Source organism: Hyla sarda, chromosome 3, assembly GCF_029499605.1.
Source record: "Hyla sarda isolate aHylSar1 chromosome 3, aHylSar1.hap1, whole genome shotgun sequence".
Classification (NCBI taxonomy): domain Eukaryota; kingdom Metazoa; phylum Chordata; class Amphibia; order Anura; family Hylidae; genus Hyla; species Hyla sarda.
In genome coordinates, this window is record NC_079191.1 from 400,953,219 (window position 1) to 400,974,749 (window position 21,531).

Consider the following 21,531-nt stretch of genomic DNA (forward strand, 5'->3'; position numbering starts at 1 on the left):
TGGACAAGCTGCACACTGGTGGCTGCAACCACCGGCTTACACCTTCTGAACCGTCAAATGCAAAATATAAATTTACCTCTTTTCACAGGCTTATAACTTGGCCCATAGTTCCCCTCAAGTGGTGTTAGAACATCAACCGCCTAGACTTGCCTATTCCTGTCTTTTACCTCTTTTTATCTATTATCTATTCCAAGAATGAATGCACCATAGAGGCTGACCTTGTGCCTGTTATTAAGCCTCTGAACAGATGCTTTCATCTCTTATTTTAATGAGTGCTAAGAACTGCAGAGAGCCCTTTATGGGCCTGATAACCTAAGCAAACAAGGGACTGGGAATCAACCCAAGGATCAAGGCAAAGGCCCAGCAAAAATAGCATCACGTCCTACTGATCCAGGTGGATAGGGGTGTGCTGGTGTTGGCCCTTTAAACATACTGTACAGTAATACAGAATAACACATTTATGGTATACTTTAGTCTACACAAAATGTAACGTGTCATTCTGAAGTTGACTAATTCTCAGTAGGAGGATATTAATAAGGAATAATCTGTACTTGCTCAAAGCTTTAGAAAACATAATTAAGGATTAAGTGATTTAAGACGTATATATAAGGAATAACTACACAGGCTTACAAAGCAGGTGATCGTCTCTGTTACAATGAGCTATACATTGGTTTGAATAGAGAAGGAGGATTGATCGAGCTTGAGATAGGTCCTATAACAGGTACTGCACTTCTTTTTTTGCCAAGCAGACTATTGCAATCAGATACAAATAAACATTAGGAAACTGGTGTGGGTAATATAAAATAAGAAGAAAAAAAAAACACAGAGAAAGGAATTTATAGGGCTGTCCATTATTAGAAAGTACGTGCAGGCTTGATCAGAGCACAGGTGTGGACAACAGTCTAGGTTAAAGATTACTTGTCATCAAAAATATTTTTTATATATATGGTGTATTAATGTATGGCAAACAACTTCCTAATTGAATGTAATGAAAAATATTTTTTATTTCTAACAGTATTTACTAAACAGAAAAGGATTGTCCAGCAAGGAATAGTGTCAAAAATCTTCTTTATTGAATAAAAAGCCAGCCAACAGGAAAAAGTAACGCGTTTCAGGTGTCCATCTGCACCCTTAGTCGTACAGTACGACTAAGGGTACAGATGGACACCTGAAACGCGTTACTTTTTCCTGTTTGCCGGCTTTTATTCAATAAAGAAGATTTTTGGCACTATTCCTCGCTGGAAACCCTTTTCTGTTTGCTACATTGCATTGTGTGCCTGCCACGGCACGGTCCGAGCGAGGGGCGACTGCACAGTGAGCTAGACTTTGTCTACTATTTCTCTCCACTAGGGGTCTCCCTACATGTCCCAGTCGCACAGATTTCCGAAATCTCAGACTGCAGCCGGGACACGTGACCAGCACAGCGATGCTCCCTGCCTGTCAATCAGAGGACAAGCAGGGCTCTGCACTACGAGGACAAGCAGGGCTCTGTGCACTGAGGACAAGCAGGGCTCTGCCCACTAAGGACAAGCAGGGCTCTGTGCAATGAGGACAAGCAGGGCTCTATACACTGAGGACAAGCAGGGCTCTGTACACTGAGGACAAGCAGGGCTCTGTACAAAGAGGACAAGCAGGGCTCTGTACAAAGAGGAAAAGCAGGGCTCTGTACAAAGAGGACAAGCAGGGAATACAGGATTACAAAGCAGGTGATCGTCTCTGTAACAATGAGCTATACATTGGTTTTCACCTCCAGAAAAAAATGATTCCATCGGAGACCGTGAACTGTTGGCGATTAAGTTGGCCCTTGAGAAATGGAGACATCTTTTGGAAGGATCCCTTCACCCCATCACCATTTTTACAGATCACAAAAATTTGTCTTATTTCCAATCCGCTCAGCGGCTAAATCCTCGCCAGGCTAGGTGGTCGTTGTTTTTTGCCCGTTTCAACTTTCAGAACCATTTTCGTCCCGCTGACAAGAATGTCAGAGCTGATGCTCTATCTCGTATTACCGATGCCTCTGAAGCCTAGACCCTTCCTCAGCACATCATTCCCCCTGAGTGTCTGATCTCTTCTGCTCCTGCTTCTCTGGTACCTGTCCCTCCAGGAAAGACTTATGTTCCTCCCCGTCTTCGCCTCCAGATCCTCAAATGGGGCCATTCCTCCCTTCTGGCTGGTCATGCTGGAATAAAAAAGACTTTAAAGTTGATTGCCAGACACTATTGGTGGTCCTCCTTGGAAAATAATGTGACCGATTTCGTACGAGCCTGTACAATATGTGCACGTGACAAGACCCCTCGTCAGAAACCTTCAGGTCTTCTCCATCCGCTGCCGGTGCCTGAACAGCCTTGGTCCCACATAGCCATGGACTTCATCACTGATCTTCCTGTATCCCATGGCAACACTGTCATCTGGGTGGTCGTTGATCGTTTTTCCAAAATGGCTCACTTTATTCCACTTCCAGGCCTTCCTTCTGCGCCACAGAGGGCGAAGCAAATTTTTTCTGCAGATTTTCCGTCTTCACGGGAAGAAGCATGCGGATAACAAGAGAAGAACTCCTCCTGTCTTTGCCCCTGGTGGCAAAGTGTGGCTCTCTGCCAAATATATTCGGTTTCGTGTCCCTAGCTACAAGCTGGGTCCTCGTTACCTCGGGCCATTCAAAGTCAAAAGTCAAATTAACCCTGTCTCCTACAAGCTCCATCTTCCTCCTTCTCTTGTATACCTAACTCATTTCATGTATCGCTTCTCAAACCTCTCCTTCTTAACCGCTTTTCCCCCAAGTTCACCGTTCCTGCTCCTGTCACTGGGTCCTCTGACGTCTTCTCAGTAAAAGAAATCCTCGCTTCCAAGGTCGTCAGAGGTAAAAAAAAAATTCTTGTTGACTGGGAGAATTGTGGCCCCGAAGAGAGGTCTTGGGAGTCCGAGGACAATATCCTTGACAAAGAACTCATCCATAGGTTCCTGGGCTCCAAAAAGAGGGGGAGACCCAAGGGGGGTACTGTCACGGAAGCAGCGGGACCCGGAGCGCTCGCGGCGTGCTTCTGGATGCAGCGCTCCGGTCGGCACCGCCGGCCGCGAGCGCTGCTTCCATGTTCCCGGAGGGGACGCAATCCGAGGTGCGGGATGTGCCCGCTCTCAGATCGCGCCCTGTGTCTCTCACCCACCACGTCCTCCTTCACTGCCCTCCCGGCGCGAGCGGTCCCGCTCTCTAGGGCGCGCGTGCGCCGGCTCTATGAAATTTAAAGGGCCAGTGCACCACTAATTGGTGCCTGGCCCAATCAGTTCAATACATATAAAAATCCACTTCCCCTTCCTGTCCTTGCCGGATCTTGTTGCTCTAGTGCCCTGAGAAAGCGTTTTGTGTATCCCTAGCCTGTGTATCCAGACACTTGCCGTTGCCCCCCAACTACGAACCATTGCTGCCTGCCCAGACCTTCTGCTACGTCTGACCTTGCTCTTGCCTTGTCCTTGTGTACCGCGCCTGACTCAGCTGTCAGTGAGGTTGAGTCGCTATCGGGTGGAACGACCTGGAGGTTACCTGCCGCTGCAAGTCCATCCCGCTTTGCGGCGGGCTCTGGTGAAAACCAGTAACCCCTTAGATTCCATTCCCCTGGTATGCCCCACGCCATCACCTCACTGACACAGAGGATCCACCTCCAGTGCCCTCTCTGCATACCATTCCAGATCCTGATAGCAGGCCAGCAGCGTGAGGACGGAGCCCAGAGGAGAGTCTGTAGAGTAATGCAGAAGTATTGGAGGAAAAAAGCTGCGTTGGCGCTCCCAAGGAAGTAACCCAAGTTGTGGGTATTGATGCATTGATGGAAATTGTCATGGAGGAGCTGTAAACCTATAGGGGAGTAAAGAGGTAGAAGGGGAGGGGAGAGACAGGTCAAAATCACCTGTCTCTCCCCTCCCCCCCTTCTACCTCTTTACTCCCCTATAGGTTTACAGCTCCTCCATGACAATTTCCAATTATGTTCCGGGCTTCGATGACAGCCGTACCAGATGCCTCCTCGCAGCCGCACCAGATGCCTCCTCAATGCGAGACAAGCCGACAGCAAGCCGCCGTTTGGGGAAGGGAGAGACCCCCTGTCTCTCCCTTCCCCATCTACCTCCTTACTCCCTTACAGGTTTCCAGCTCCTCCATGACAAGTTCACGAGTGTGCTCCGGACTTCGAGATCAGATGATGATAAAGTCTGAAATCGGCATCTTGACAGCACTACAACACATCCTTCTCCATGATTGGTCACCACCGGGACCTGCCCAGCAGTTATTGGTAGTATTATTCAAAATGGATTTGCCGCCGATGCCTCTAGGAATCTCCCGGAGAGGATATACACGTTTTCACTCTGATTGGACGCCACCCGATCTAACAGCGATTGGGTGACGTTTTTGAACTTTTTGGAACTTTATTCCACCGCCACCAGCGACAAAGACTCGCAACCCGGACTTATACGTCCCCCCCTCTGATTGGCTCATCCAACATCCTGGACAGCCAATCAGCACCCCGCCCACTCCTTTTGGACTTATCCCCATATGGCCCATGTTCCCCTATGGCATCGTAACTGTACTCAGCATAGTACGGCTCGCTCCTGATTGGCCACCTCCTCACCTCTCGCAGCAAGCAGCCAATCAGCTTCAAGGGGCTCGTCTCCATTCATTCACCACAGCGGCAACCCTGCACAGCGATGACAGCCTCCTCCTACTGCCTCCTGATTGGTCCCACGGACACGGGCAGCTTCCTGATTGGTCGCCACCACGGAAAGTTCTCGCGGTTCAGTTTGAACTTCCAAATACTCCTGTAAAAGACTATACCTATGATTTTTTACATGTTTTATGTGGTTTTCATGCCCCTTCTTTGAATATGTTTTATTATTTAGGTCTTTAATTCCCGGCCCCTACCTGGCCCCGGCATCCACCCCACATGACGTCACCAACTTACCTGGTTTTGGCGCCATTTTCTCATGTATTTAAACACATATACCTGTTACCTTGCCATACAGCAACCACCTGCAATTGAAAAAGGGAGCTGTGACTCCCGAAACGCGTCTTGCTTTATATTTATTATTTTCTTTGATTTCTTATGCTGTAAGAATAAATTATTTTGCATCAATACCCACGACTTGGGTTACTTCCTTGGGAGCGCCAACGCAGCTTTTTTCCTCCAATACTTCAGCTCCTGGTATTGACTCGGCTATAGACTGTGACTTATTGTGTGTGTTTAGATATTATTTCTGTTAGTCTGTGTGCTCCTTTACTGAATCCGGGCCTGTGTCGGTATTGTAGTTTATTTTGTTGACAGTGACTTCCATCACATATTTAGGGAGGGACTGTCACTGTGGTTGTCGATATGCTATTTATGGCGGATAGGCAAGTAGGCATGGATAGAGGGAGTGGGTGAGTGCAGTACTGCCCTCCATCCCTGCCCATACCTGAAAGTAAGCATGTAATACATCCACGTATGTTTACTCTATGGAAAAGAGTTCTCCAGATAGAACAACCCCATCGAGAAGAGCAGCTCTAAGGAATAAACTGCACCTTTAAAGCAATAACATACTGTGCAGAAAAAGTCAAGTGGACTGGAAGCAGATTCACAGCAAGTTGCATTTTTACAGGATATTGCAAAGGCAGAAAATTCTGAAATCTAAACTGCACATAAATAAGTGTGTTTTACTAGTGTTTAGACAGGCTCCATCAAATGCTCCTCAATTATCTTGTACTGGCAGGATGTTAATATAGACGGATATCAGAGAGTGGGAACGCATTATCTGCATCCGATTATTTGTGGTGGAACGGCTCTATTTACAATTTCAACAATCAACTTTTATCAATATTCTAGGTGTTCATGTTACTAAACAGAACCCTTGAATCTGGCCAAGTACTTCACCACAAGACACATAATTTTATGAGCTTTGAATAGTAGTTTAATGTCCTACTCTAGTACCCTTAACCCTTCAGATGTCCTTGTTTGGCAAAGAAAAAAATATTTATCCCTATGAATTTAAGAAAAAGGAATCATACAGCCCCATTGGTACAATAGAGAAACAACAGGGTCCAGCACTCCCCGGTAATATGTGGTAGGATACTGAGATGGCGATATCTGAAATATTAGGCCGATCAAAGGTGCTATTCATCAGAAATACGTGATGCAGAAAATCCTATAGAATAAGGCTGTGCAGCACTCACCAGATCGTTGCCAAAGAAGGTTCTTTATTAAATGCCCAGGAACATTACAGCAGCGACAGGGAAGGTGAACGCGAGCTCCTCGGAGCTCACGTTCACCTTCCCTTCCCTGTCGCTGCTGTAACGTTCCTGTGAATTTAATAAAGAACCTTCTTCAGCAACGGTCTGGTGAGTGCTGTACAGCCTTATTTCTAAAAGATCCAGGCCCTCTCCCAGCAAAAAGTTAAAAGGGTACTCTGGATAGCAAAAATCATTCATATTTTGTCCCCTCATGGCCAGACCAACTTTATTGTAATATACAGGTATTATCTATTCTGGATCATTTCCATGTTGGAACATGCTGTGACCGACAGGAAGTGAAGAAAAACCTGCCATCCTCTGTTTCCTCTCTCTTCTCTCCCAACAGAGACAGAGATCATGTGACACTTTGTACTGGGTTTTAATGTCCTCAGGAATTCTGCAATGTCAACATACCCTAAAGGTGCCCATACACATTAGTAAAAAGTTTTCTAAACCTACAGTTTTTGGCAGGACCAGCCAGCTGTCTAATATGTATTGAGGCCTACAAACTTTCTTCTGATAGATGATACTTTGGAAGGGGGGGGGGGGGGGGGGGGGGAATAGGGCATGTTGGATTTTATTTAACATTTTTGTTTCTGGAAAGATAAGCTGGTGCCCTGTCTGACAGCAACCTGCCTCCCCTCTCCCCATTTGGAACACATGGATGTTAGACTAAGCCAAACGTTCACATGTATAGGAAGATCAAGTAAGCTAACTGTCAGCCAAACAAATATTCAGCCAATAGCTATTGACGGCCTATGGACACCTTTATTTAAATGTGGACATACATATTATATAGATGTACGGTAGGTAGATGGTTGTACAAATAGTTATATGCGGAATGATGTTATCAAAGGAGCCGCAGTATACATTTTAGCCTGTACAGTATTGACTTTCCAAAACATTCAAACTGGCCATACATAGTCAATGACATCCAGTAAAGTAGAGACAGGAGAAAAAAAACCTCTATCAGGTGCTGCAGGTCCAGACCCACTTAAATCAATTGACGAGTTTCATTGTATATTCCATAATGGTTTATTAGACAAACAACTGATTGCGCGTTTCGGGGTATAACCCCATCATCAGATCAGTAGACAAGTGGAGGACAGCACAGGATCAGTCCACCATGACTGTGGTCAACCGGAGGGCCACTCCAGCATCACCATATGTCCAAACAACAGACCACAGCACCAAAAGATGGAAGACTCCTCGCATTCATATAAAGAGCAGTAATTTATTGGTTCCCCATATGCGTCATCATATTGGTTCCCATATGCGTCTCCATCATTAGATGAGTCATTTTTTTATGACATCAGAAAGACTGTTCATGGGCTAGTCAAAGATGATAAGTCGGCTAAAACAATTGGTTCTTTAGTAAATTTGACTCAACAAAAAATTATTTTGGTTGAAATCAGTCGTTTTCATCAAGTATAATTGTGTTTGGGTACCATAACATGACTCTCTCTCTCTCTGTGTTTCTAATCTAAATGCAAATAAGAAAGTTTCAGACTGAACCGGCTTTGGCAGTCAGGATATTCTAAGAAAGGAAAGCTGTGGTTTTGATGGACATCTATGAGGCTTACGATCATGTATCAAGTCAAAAGGCACAAAAAAGGGATTATTTTTTTTAAATTAGTCAACTACCAATGAAGGAAGAGCATACAGTTTATATCACAGATGTAGTCCATGCAGCCACTATGGGGTCTTAGAGAATGAGGGGGCCAAGATAGAGTTGGATAGAGTCTGTTCGGGGGAAAGTCAAAAGGCTGCCATACACTTTATACCAGTGTTTCCCAACCACTGTTGCTAGCCTTTGGCTGTCTGGGCATGCTGGGAGTGGAAGTTTTGCATAAGCTGGAGCTTCACATTTTGGAGACTTAGGCTTTAGACAGTTAGCCGGTTATGCTAATGGTTTGGCCGACTTTTGTTTAAAGTGTATAGGGACCTATACAAGTAGCAATTCTGCAAAAGACATGTCTACTAATGCTGCAGCTGGCATCACTGCTCAGAGACAAACCTCTTTGGACATTCACATCCAATAGAAACTGACAGACAGGCCAAGATATTAGCTCTTCTGAAGGATGATAGTTCTTTTCAATGGTCACATTGCAGCTAAGCAAAGGCTCTCCGCTCAGCAACATGTTTATCTGCAATGCAGCTGGAGCCGGACACAGACTGAAGGCTGCTATTTTTTCCTCTATTAACAAGGGCAATAAAGAAAAAAACCTGATGAGGCAAGTAATACATTTACATATGGCTGAACTATCAGCTGGTATAGACACCTCCGATAGGATGTATAAAAGGTGTGCAAGATGCTAATTCTGAGACCAGACACATCACAGTTATCTGGGCTTCTCTTACTTTATTTAAAGTACAGTGACCCCCCGACTTATGATGGCCCCGACATATGATCATTTCAACATATGATGGCCTCTCAGAGCCCATCGTATGTTAAAGGCAGCATCGACATATGATGCTGCTGTGTGTCGGGGCCATCATACAAACAGCTGACAACTTCAGCAACTGACAGATAGTTGTTTAATGTGCCCCGTTCTGCCTCCTGTTACTCACATGCTGTCCTGCTAACTCACGCAGGCTTCCACTGTGAGCTCCGTGTAAGCCCCCCCCCCCCCCCAGTGCAGCCATAGCCAATAGCCTGCAGCATCTTGCTGCAGGCATCCAATGAGCTGCTGGCTGCCCTCCCCTTCCTTTCCTATAGAGCTGTAGTCAGCAGGATCGTAATGGAGGACATTCTGTCCCCCCTGAAGGTATTTAAGGAACTGTACAGTACTGTATGTGATGTCACACATCACATACAATACATAGACACACAATACACCCCATACATCAATGTTTCCCTATCAGTGTGCCTCCAGCTGTTGCAAAACTATAACTCCCAGCATGCCCAGACAGTCAATGGCTGTACATGCATGCTGGGAGTTGTAGTTGTGCAACAGCTGGAGGCACCCTGGTTTGTTAAACACTCCCCATACACTCCACATACAATGGTCATCCCAGAACCAATTAGCAGTTTCCCATAGAGATATGTATTCAACATAGAATGGTTCCAAGGCCCCAGAACCAATTACCATTTTTACATAGACATATGTACTCGACATATGATGGTTTCAACATATGATGGTTCTTCTGGAACCAATTAATATCATATGTTGAGGGACCACTGTATTGGGTTTCTCAGCATGATAATAATTTATATCTATTATCAGTGTCACCTGCACTAAGCTCTTCGTACAAACAGGTAGTGCAGGTGACACTGATGATAACCATACTTACCTGATCCCATTTTGTGCTTCAGTTCTTCCGTTATCTTCCTCTGTATCTTTGTTCCGGGGTAGACTTGGAGCATGGGTGGAGTTTCCTGGCATCACCGCCGCTGTTTGCTAGCAGAGGGATCCGGCAGAGAAGCAGCAGCGGTGACATCAGGAAGCTCCGCCCACGCTCCAAGTTGGCCCCAGAACGGAAGATACAGTGGAAGATAGCGGGATCATGGAACGGGATCAGGTAAGTATGGTTATCATCAGTGTCACCTGCACTACCTGTCTGTACCGACACTGATGACAGTCTGTGACACTGATGACAGATTTCCTTTAACATATCATAGCCTGTTTGCTTAGATATTTCTTTGTCTTTTTCTCATTGTTGAAGTAAAAAAAAATACAACATTTATAATGATAGCTTCTTCAAAAACCTTAAAATGTAGCCTACAAATCTCATAGGGGGTCACATCCTTCGACCCTCATCCAGTACTTAAAGGAGTACTCTGCCCCTAGACATCTTATCCCCTATCCAAAGGGGGATAAGATCACCCGCGACCCCAACGAACTTGGCTGCGCACCCCAGACATCTGGTGCACGGAGTGAACTTCGCTCCATGATGGATGACTAGTGAGGCGGGGTGGAGGCTCGTGATGTCACGGTCACGCCCCGCTTGTAATATCACGGCCATGCCCACTAAATGCAAATCTATGGGAGGGGGCATGACGGACGTCTTGTCCCCTCCCATAGACTTGCATTGAGGGGGCATGGCACATGACATCACAAGCGGGGCATGACATCACGAGCCTCCGGTGCGGCACCCGGCACTCTAAACAAGCGCCGAGTGCAGCAGGGAAATCTCGGCAGTGGGACCCCCACGATCAGACATCTTATCCCCTATCCTCTGGATAGAGGATAAGATGTCTAGGGGTGGAGTACCCCTTTAAGCATAGTAAATGCTATTTAGTAAATGATACCTATTATCATAGTGACATGATAAGTTTTGATTGGTAGAGGGTTGTGGGTGCTGAGAACCCTCCCCCCCCCCCCCCCCCCCCCCATTGATCATTTCTTAGCACCCTTCTTATTGTCAGTACAAGCAGGATTACAACAGATAGATAAACATGCAATTCTACCACTGATAATGGCTGACGGTTACAGCTCCTCTCCCCCCCCTCCCCCCCCCCCCCCAAGAACAGTGACTTCTTTACAGGTCATAGAGTACTACACCACTCTCAAAGACAACAGTAAAATGAAAACACTTGCATTACAGCACTTCTGGGTGTGGTTCCCCATATGAAAACCTTATATTGTGGCGCATAGAGGTAAAAGAAGCCTATTACACTGTATTATAACTTGACATCGTATACTCAAAACACTGAAAGAAAAAAATACTGGAATACCACTTTAAAAGCTTATCCCGAAAATAGGCCATCAATTTTAAAAGCCCTGATAACCCCTTCAACCAAATCTCCTGGCATTCGTGGGAAACCTACATAAAACAATACATTTACTATAGGTCGCTAGATCCACTAATGTAACATTTATTCTTCACCCTGGCTAACAAGCCTTGGCACAGGTCAGTATTACAATTTCTAATGTTCCACTGCGGTTTGTAAATCGGTACAGTTTGCATATTAATTCATGTGCATTATATTTCTAGATGAGCTCATCCCTTACAATAGGTCGGTAAGGTCACGAAAACCTGCCTTATGACATACTATAAAGTGACAAACTCATTGGATTCCTAGAAGCTGAAAAACAAAATCCTCTTCACACTCCTGCAAAGGTTATCTCACTGAAGGCCACGATGACTCCCGTCTTGAACAAAGCCCCTTTCGGAGAGCCGGTGTCATATTCTCAGGATATTAAAAACACGTTTGCCCTTTAACAATGCGGCTGATGGTTATAGACACAGAAAGTTTAATGGGCATAAGTGGTTATCCAACACCAAAAGGACTCTCGCGCACAAAAGGTATTAAGCCGGTTTCTATAACAAACTGTATTCCGTAACGTTAATTGTCTAATACAATTGGAGGCGGCTGATGGTTGACTTGTTACCTGATCAATGATTAGTAACCTTATGGCAAGGCTTCTGTTATCTCATATGATATGAAATGCGCTCCCACATAAATGTTTTATTACCACTGCTATCACTTACTCAATTATGAAAGAAGCAAATTAAGCTTTGGGCTTCACTTCACCTCGCAATACGCCAAGGAAACCAAATATTGAACAAAGTTTCAGAGCGGGAGCTTAAGTAGAACTCATGGGGCTATTTAAAGCCTGTGATGAAATGACACCAGGCAGAAATAGTTGCTTGAAGAGTAATTTTATCTGACCAGGAGATATATACTGGAGCTGGAAAGGTTACACCATGTATGATCCTGCCTGTCCAGACACACTAGACCTCATGTATGAAAACTAGCAAACGCCTAGTAATCCATTCTGACCCAAACATCACAAGATGAGGAAATTATCTCTATGCTAGAACATCGACCCATTTTTGGTGCATTTTTGGCCTATTCATTTATTTTCGACCTCCCATCTATTCTGGTTTACTAAAATTGGGTATTTGAATGCTTTATACTGTTATTTTAAGGATTTTCCATTACTTTTTAGGGTAACCTTTGGTTTGATATCTGGTTAGGTCTCCCCAGTGAGAGCAAATCGATTGTTAAAGGGGTAGTCCCGTGCCCCAGCGTTCCGAACATCCTGTTCAGAAGCTTGGAGCGGGCTGCTGCGGTCGTGATGTCATGGCCACGCCCCCATTGTGATGTCATAGCATGCCCCCCTCTATTCATGTCTATGGGAGGGGGCGTGACGGTAGTCACGCCCCCTCCTTTAGACATGAATGGAGGGGGCGTGGTCTTGACATCATTACTGCGGCCGCCCGCTCCAAGCTTCCTAACATCATGTTCAGAACGCTGGGGCAAAGGAAGACCCCTTTAAAATAACAACCAGGGAGGAACAGTGCCCCAATCCTATCCCACTGTCACTGTTGTGCATGGCAGGATATCTAGTGATTCCCATCACTCATCCACACTCTTTTGCACATTTATTGAGGTAAGGAGACACTGTAGAGTATGTTACTAGGCTGTCTCCTCCTAATAACACTTATTCCTGTGGCAAAAGGGGTCAAACTTAAAAAAAACTAATGGAAAAAAGGAAACTGACAGTAGTGTTGCCTGCACAGGGTAAACAGTGCCAGTATTCCAATAATATCCTATGGCATACACCTGAGGCGCTACCATAGCCATACTGTTTTGGATGCGTTCTAAGTGACCGCTCTAGGTTGATATCCTGAGCCAAATTAGACAAATACGTGCACGTAGAAAACACACACTGACTCTTTCATTGGGTCAAAGCAGTTCTCTGATTTATTGTATAGCGTACACACAAGATATATCCTTCAGTAGGGTATAGCCCATTGTGTAAGCATTCTAATTGGTTAACAGACTACTTTATGTAAGCATTGCATCGTATTCTCTCTGTGCCAAAAGGGGATGGTCCATTTTAGAAGAATGATCTCCATTTTATTATTTTACATATGTTATCCATAACAATACCAAAATTTGTAATACAGACCTAACATAGTCAATATAAGACTATGTTTGGTTTAATAACGTTTATGGCACTACAAAATGGCAGCCATCATAGGATGCTGGCCAAGAATCCACTTGAAAGAAGGAATATGTGTTATTTTCAATTTATCTCCTAAAAGGAAAGCCATTTTCCCAGCTACTACACTGCTACAAAATCTAAAATGATTTATAAGAAGAAAAAAACTGTGAACGCTCCTTCTAAAAATAATGACTTAATTTTACCGCACAATCAATGCAACAATGGAGTCCACAGCTGCAGTCTGAAAACACTTACACAATGAGTGGAGCTAAGAACCCACAAACTTACCAGGCTGTGCATAATTTTCACTCCATCTGGATTGACTGTTAGTGCTTCATTGTATATCTGCTTTGCCTCCTCCAAACAGCCTTTCATCTCCGTGAGCTTCCCACGCATGTACAGCACAGTGTGTGATGTGGGGAAAAGGCTGGCTGCCTCCTGGATACAAAAGCCTGCTTCCTTTATACGCTGTTGTTCCATAAAGAGTTCAGCTACACAATAAAGGAAAAAAAAGTACAATAAATAACTCATTATTTTTAATTTCCACCAATTTTTAATACTCCATAAACGTGCATGGGAATCAATGTTGACTATCTATATGACTGACTGACGGACTGTCATACAACATCTGTACGCCCCGGAAGAATACAAACAATGATAATACAACACAGAAGTCTGTAAGCTCCACAGCATTCCTGATTTAGAGTATATGGGAGTAGATACTTCAGGCCATGCTATGGACTGATCACACAATATTTCACAGTTGCAAAGTTAGTATGTGCAAAAAAAGAAATACAGATGCAGCCAACCTCATAACCTCATCTTGATCCCTGGCACATTAAGAACTTTGAGAACCTGTCATATATCACAAATAAAACAAAATGTTATATACTACACAGTACCTAATCCTAATCATGCACATATAATTATGTGTCTAGCACCTTTATACCTTCTTTCTGTTGCCCACTTGGTTTGTCATTCTGTGCTTTGGAGGGGGGCGTGTGCTCACTCTGCATGACTCAGCTTCCTCCCTGAGTCTGCTGTGCTGTGTCTCTTCATCTAATAATTGCAGGCTGCTATGTAACCTCCGCCTTCCCTCTCTGTTTTCAGACAAGAGACTAATAAGACAGGAGTTAAAACAGAGGAGCGCTAGTCCGGCTCTAACTTTCTGGACTTTGTCCCTACCTGTGCTATATATAGCTTGGACAAAGATGATGCTGCAGTTAGACAGGATTATGTTCTGGATGGTATGGGGACCCCTAGTGGTGTTTTTAGTAAGCCATGATTTCTATAAAAAGGACATTTTTGAATCTGACAGTGCCATTTAACGCCTTACACAAACCTAAGTTTAACATTACTTCTCAATTGCTGGTTTTGGTGTGTTGGGTTAACGCACAAAAGATGGGAGATTTTGCGGGTAAAAAGAAGTGGGAGGAGTTTGCGTCTACTAAGAAACCTGGCATGATCATAGAATCACCACTCTTACAGTAAATAAGCCTTGTTGCTGTAGTTACTGTAGTTTTGCATAATGCAGCCACTTTTTCATTCATTCTCTAACTGGGTGCTCCCAAGGGTGGGCCCAGCATTAGATGTTTACATTTGTAAGGCACACAAACCCTTTTATAAACTTTTGTCATCATGTTGCCATGAAAATCCAAATATTGTGTTTTATATTTGAGACTATAGGCCTTGCACTTTATTTCCTCCTCATATCTGGTTGTTAAAATTTAGCAACAGTTTCTGTGGTTAGATAATAATAGGGGATACGATGTCCCTGCTGGGGACCCCCGCGATCCCGGATGCGGCACCCCAGAAATCCGGTGCAGGGAGCGAACTTCGCTCCGTGCCGGAGGACTGCCAATGTGGGGGAAAAGGCTTGTGCCGTCACGGTCATGCCCCCTCAATGCAAGTCTATGGGAAGGGGCATGACGGAACTTTGCTCCGTTCCGGATGACTGGCGATGCAGGACGGAGGCTTGTGACGTCACGGTCACGTCCCACTCGAGACGTCACGGTCATGACCCCTCCCATAGACTTGCATTGAGGGGGGTGGCCATGACATCACGAGCCTCTGGCGCTGAACCTGATGCTCTAAACAAACGCTGAGTGTAGCAAGGAGATCACCCGGGTCCCCAGCGGTGGGACCCCCACGATCAGACATCTTATCCTCTATCCAAAGTATAAGATGTCTAGGGGCGGAGTACCCCTTTAAGGAATGAGAATTGCAGACTGAAACCTAATGCAACATTTTTAACTCAAGACAACCACTAACATAGGTAAAAATCTGTTTTCCATGTCAAAGGTGTCTATAGCTTTTGAAGTCAATGTGGCAGTATATGATCTGCGATCCCAATCAGTCATCAGATGAGTAGGTAACTATATTGGTATGCATGATAGCCCTCTACTGTTTTATCCATACCTTTACCCCCACTGGAGCCTATTATTATTTTGGTATATGGGTAGGAAAATAATTGGTGTGACGCTGCTGTGACTGTCAACTGAGCTGAAGCATTCAATTGTAGACCTTTAGTCACAACATGGATCAAAAGATTTCGGCAGATGACAAGACCCACAACAAAGAATCAGAATGATATACAGAAGAGAAATTTAACCCACTGGGCTCTTCTCTGTATTCCTACCATATGATATGATTATGAATCTGCCTAGAATGGATGACATATGGTGGTCAGTGCTTATAAATTATACTAACAATAAGATTAATGGTGAGGTTATGTAATTCATCCCATTTATGATTTCTTTGACATATATTCCTTAAAAGCAGAACAATCTACAAAACAATGGACTTTTTATATTATGCAAAGTGAATGGCGCCCTCTGATCCTTGGAGAGCTAATGTAACTCAAGTATGATCACTGAAGAGGTGTCATGAACCACAAAGCCAGATGGAGATGACTCAGTGCAGCACAAATTACATCTTTATAATAACTTATATAAACAATAGCGGAATCAAGCAATCAGAAGCCAAAGAAGGTACTTAGGAATAGCCATAGTCTGGATATCGGAAGCAGCATAGTCAGAAGTCACAAACAGGATCTTAAAAGGGGTATTCCGGGATTTTTTTTTATTTGACTATCCTACAGGGGCTGTAAAGTTAGTGTACTTCATAATACAGTGTCTGTACCTGTGTTTTTGATGGTGGTCTCACAATTATTCTGGGATTTTTGCCCCAATGTTTATTTTTAATACCATATAAAATTAATGTTGTCTCATTTTACCAGGTTGCGGTGTGGCCCGAGATATTACATCACAAGTGAGGTGTTGAAAAAGAGCCTTTCTTTGCTGTAATGGGTGGAGCGACCGCTGGGTGGGAGATAGATCATTCTGCAAGGAATTGTAGTTTTGCAACAGCTAAAGGCACCCTGGTTAGAAAACACTTGTCTATTGCATGGAAAGGAGCTCAGGTGTAGTTTCAATGGGTGGGGTAGCTGATGTGTGGGAGGAAGAAAAGTGACCTCACACTTACAAACAAGTAATCATGGGACATGTCGTTGGAGGGAAGCAATTCCAACACGAAATAGCCAATTCACAAAAAGATAGCAACAAAATTATGGTTGACTCAGAACACAGCTATTTAGCACCAAGACAAGCATGGATCCTTACTAAGCATGTCCATTACTGTCTGGCAGGTAAGTACTAAATAACCTTATGGTGGATAATCACTTTCAACAAGAGTGGATATCAGCCAGGTCAGGGTCATACACGGAATCAGAGTAAGGAACACTCTTGAAGATCAGAGACCACACAAGGGCAGAGGCAGACCGAACAATGGCAGTTTAAATAGGCAGGGCCCAGCAGAGGAGGGTTGACTCATTAGCAGGAAGACAGGAAAACCAGGAGCTGATCCTCAGTATCAGCAGAGGGTTGCAGTCTGCTGCGAAGCAAGGTAGTGTAGTGAAGGAGGGCTGAAAACCCTAACAGTACACTCCAATGACTCCTCACCCATGGAGGGCAACTGGTTAGCGGGGGAATTTAGCATGAGAAACCATGAAAAGGACATAAGCATGTACAGCTGGAACCCAAGACCATTCCAGTGAATTAGATACTGGAAGCAGCCCCTAGATATACGGGAATCAAACCAGCCAATCCGAACCAGCCGAGGGCAAGGAGGTAGCATGGTGTAGAAATTGCATACCAACAGCTTTATGAGCAAAACCTGGAAGACCTTGGAAATCTGTACAGAGGACAGGAGGTCAAGTTCATAGGCAATCAGGTTAACCCGTTGGAGTATGCGGTAGGGTCCAATATACTGGGGAGACAGTCTTTGGGTGAGAGCAGATAGGGTTCAAATTTTGGGTGGACAACCAAACCCACACCCTGTTGTAGTAAGAGGTTAACACTAATTGCCTATGGTCAGCCTGGAGCTTCTGCTGCATGGACCTATGTGGCGATTCTTGGACCTGTACCTATGCATTCCCAGAGATGGTTTTCTTATGGTTGAATGTTTACTGATGCAAAGTATTCAAGCAACAAGGAGGTATAAGGAGCCTTACAACCAGGGAACACACATTTAAATTGCCAGCTTTGCATGTCATATTGGTTAACAATTGATTTTTTTTTGTAGTGGTTAATGAACCCCAAAAACCTGATACCTTCTGTGGGTCCATTGCAAAAATAATCCTACAGATTTGGTTATTTGGTAATAATCCTACCTGATTTGGTTATACCCTAGGAGCGTGGTTTTAGTGGAATTCATATTTTTACAGTTTGCAATACAGACCATTCTCATGCATCCTTTGTAGTACCTTGGTAACATCTGCTTTGTGGGCCTCCAAGGATGGTGAATGAATCAGAACGTCTTCTAGGTATACTACTACACACCTTCTTTTATCCTTACAAGATTATATGTGCCCCTTAAATCATCCATGGCTTGGTTCTCTGCCTCAAACAAAGGGTAGACTTCCGGGATACTGGAAAGCAGTGTAGTCAGTGGTAAAGACAAGGATTAGGAACCAGAGTGGGTATCAGCCAGGCAAGGGTCATAAATAGAATCACAGCGAGAAACACTGTAGGAGATCAGAGACCACACAAGGGCAGAAGCATACTGAACTGCTGCAGTTTAAATAGCCAGGGCCCAGCAGGCTGACTTATTAGCAGGCAGCCAGGGAAATAAGGAGCTGTTTGTTAGTATCAGTGAGAGTTGCAGTCTGCTGAGAAACAAATTGTGAAGCGGACGAGGGGTGAGGACCCTGAAAGGTGATTTGCATTCAAAGAAATTAGAAATATGAATTTATCATACCAAATAAGAATGTAGTTATTTATTGTCTATTTTTGTTATTTTATATAAGCACCATTGCTTGCTGTATTTCAGGGAATTTGTCCTGATCTGCACTAAGCAATGTAGTAACAATTAAGGAAAGCAGCCAAGGCAACTATTAACAAGAAGGGCGAGGAAGAACTGGCAACACTGAAAACCGTAGTTCCAGGAATATTCTCCTAGAACAGTGTACATGTGTTTTTTTTTTACATGGTTTGTGCAGCACAGCTTTCTGTCCAACCGCTATTTCTCAGTGTATTAAAAAATATAAGATGCAAAAAATATCTAGTAGTGGGGTAATAAAGCAGGATCTTTATTATACAGAAAGAAATGATAGGGTTAGGGTCCATGAGCTGTGCACTTTGTAATACAGGTACATCCAGCACACGATTATTTGTTTAAAACGTAATACTTATTACATTATAACCAACTATAAATGATTACATTTTTACATCCAGAAATATAATCATACAACATGCTCTGAACCCTTAGGCATGAGGGTTCTTACTCATGGATACAAAGGTTTTCTAATGGTGAGTTTTAAATACACATCCCACTATACCACCAAAAATAAAAACGTAAATGGGCACTGTCAGATTCAAAAACCTTTTATATATTTTACATATTGGCAAAACATTAACCTTTTTTAATATACTTTATAAGAAAAATTTCAGTCATTTTTATAGAAATTATGGCTTATAAAAAAAGACCACAAGAGGTCCCTATACCATCCAGAACACATTCCTGTCCAGCTGCAGGATCATCTTTGTCCAAGCTGAAGCACAAGTATAGAAAAAGTGCAGTAAGTGAGGGCTGGACTAGCACTCATCTGTGCTCACTCCTGTCCTATCAGACTGCAGCATTGAAGAGCAGTGAATCGATGAAGAGATTCAATGAAACCTGCAGTCATTTAATGAAGAGACCCAGCACTCAGGAGGGAAGATGAGTCATACAGAGTGAGGACATGCCCCCCCTAAAGCACAGGATGACAAAGTGAGCAACACATCAAAGGTATTTGTGAGAGAAATATAGGTGCTAGACACATAAGAATTATATATACATGTACATATAATTATATATTATATACACATGATATATTACATTATATGTACATGATCACGATTAGATACTGAGTATAAAAAAAAATTCTTGTGGGATATGACAGGTACTCTTAAAGCCCGCCATTGCTGCCGTTTCAACAGCTTCCAGTCCCAGATGCTTCTGATGACATGCCAGCCCTGCTGGAGTTGCCAACTCAGCCAATCACTTGGCTATAGTGGTGACCCACCTTAGCCAGTGGTTGGCCAAGCACGAAGTTCCTGCAGTGTCGACACGTCATTGGAAGCATTAGGAATCTGAGGACACAAGAGACAGGAAACCATCAAATGGCAGCGGTGAGGGACTGAGGCAGGTGAGTATGTTTAGTATTTTTTTTTCTTTCAAAATAATATTTATTCTTGTACAACCTCTTTGATGCATGTTTTTTAAGTGGTCCCAAAAGGTGGAACTTCACTGTAACTTTACATATGACATTAACTTTTAACCGGATCTCCCAACTTAGTAAGCTAAACATCAAACATGAAGGAAAACACTAAAAAAATCATGAAAGTGGCATGGAGAAGATGTAATTGTGCTGACTTGCGTGCCCTACTACACTGTTGATGCATAGCTAATGATAAAACATTGTACGGTGAGTCGGAGTGCTCCTTCGCTCCCACAAATGATGTTAATCTCATTTATGTGCAATTATAGATGTCACTGCAAAAAAAAAAAATATATATATATATATTTTTTTTTTACATAAATTGTCATTTACTGTGCTGCACGAAAATGAGACTGGAGTTTAACTAGGACAGGATCGAAATCAACATTCTGTCAGCATTTTAAATTATGCTGCAGGCAAAGCTAATGCAGGTATTCTGAATTAATCTGCGAGGCCTCCTTTGACAGACCATATTGCTTGATAAAAAATGTGCATTTTAATATGAGTTTGTTGAATGGCTAAAAAGGAAGAATTTGATGCAAAATGCAACATAATATTAACACCACCGGCAGCAAGCAATCACAGCTAGGTAATGTGAGCGACCTTGTGCCAGTGACCTTTTGTCTACGGCTGTTGCAAAACTACAACTTCCAGCATGCCCAGACATCCTTGTGGAAAGTCTTCCCAGAAGAGTGTAAGCTGTTATAACTGCAAATATACATATCTGTGAGAGGTGAAGGATGGACATATGGGGCAAATTAATGAATGACAAGGGCCAATGTTGAGGTAATACCGTATTTTTCGCCGTATAAGACGCACTTTTTCTTCCCCAAAACTGGGGGGAAAAGGTCGGTGCGTCTTATACGGTGAATACACCCCTATCGCGGCGGTCCCTGCGGCCATCAACGGCCGGGACCCGCGGCTAATACAGGACATCACCGATCGCGGTGATGCCCTGTATTAACCCTTCAGACGCGGCGATCAAAGCTGACTGAATAGCCGGGTTAGTGCTTACAGGACACCGGGGGGGACCTTACCTGCCTCCTCGGTGTCTTCTCCATTCAGGGATCCCCTGTATGCCGGCGCTCTCCTTCCTCGTCATCACGTCGTCGTGTACGTGCGTCGGAGTGCGTAACAACGTGATGGCGGCGACGGAGAGCGAGGATACCCGGCCGGCAGCAGAGACGTTCCAGAGCGACGGGGACACGGCGACAGCGATGGAGCGACATCCAGGGCAGCGGTGACGGGACACGTGAGTATTACCTCCTCCTGCAGTGGTCTTCAATCTGCGGACCTCCAGATGTTGCAAAACTACAACTCCCAGCATGCCCGGACAGCCAATGGCTGTCTGGGCATGCTGGGAGTTGTAGTTTTACAACATCTGGAGGTCCGCAGGTTGAAGACCACTATTGGGTTCAAAATCTTTATTTTTTTAGATTTTGCCCCTAAAAATTGGGTGCGTCTATAGGACGAAAAATACGGTATTTGTTCCACCACTACCTGCAGGTAGCCCTTAGTATTTAAAGGAAACCTGTCAACTTGGACACACTGTCCTATCTGGGAGCATTATGCTATATGACATTGATTTAGTATTGATTTAAATCCTTGTTAATCCTTGTTATACGCATATTTAG

At 44.0% G+C, this 21,531-nt stretch overlaps 1 protein-coding gene across 6 annotated transcripts in view; it reads right to left on the minus strand.

Moving 5' to 3' along the window:
- TTC7A (tetratricopeptide repeat domain 7A) overlaps window positions 1-21,531 on the minus strand; it is a 532,144-nt gene that overhangs the window by 41,062 nt on the left and 469,551 nt on the right. For all 6 annotated transcript variants that reach the window (XM_056568084.1, XM_056568088.1, XM_056568085.1 and 3 more), the window contains one exon: window positions 13,429-13,631. In XM_056568084.1, the coding sequence (XP_056424059.1) occupies window positions 13,429-13,631 (203 nt within the window). The remainder of the gene's footprint in view (window positions 1-13,428; window positions 13,632-21,531) is intronic.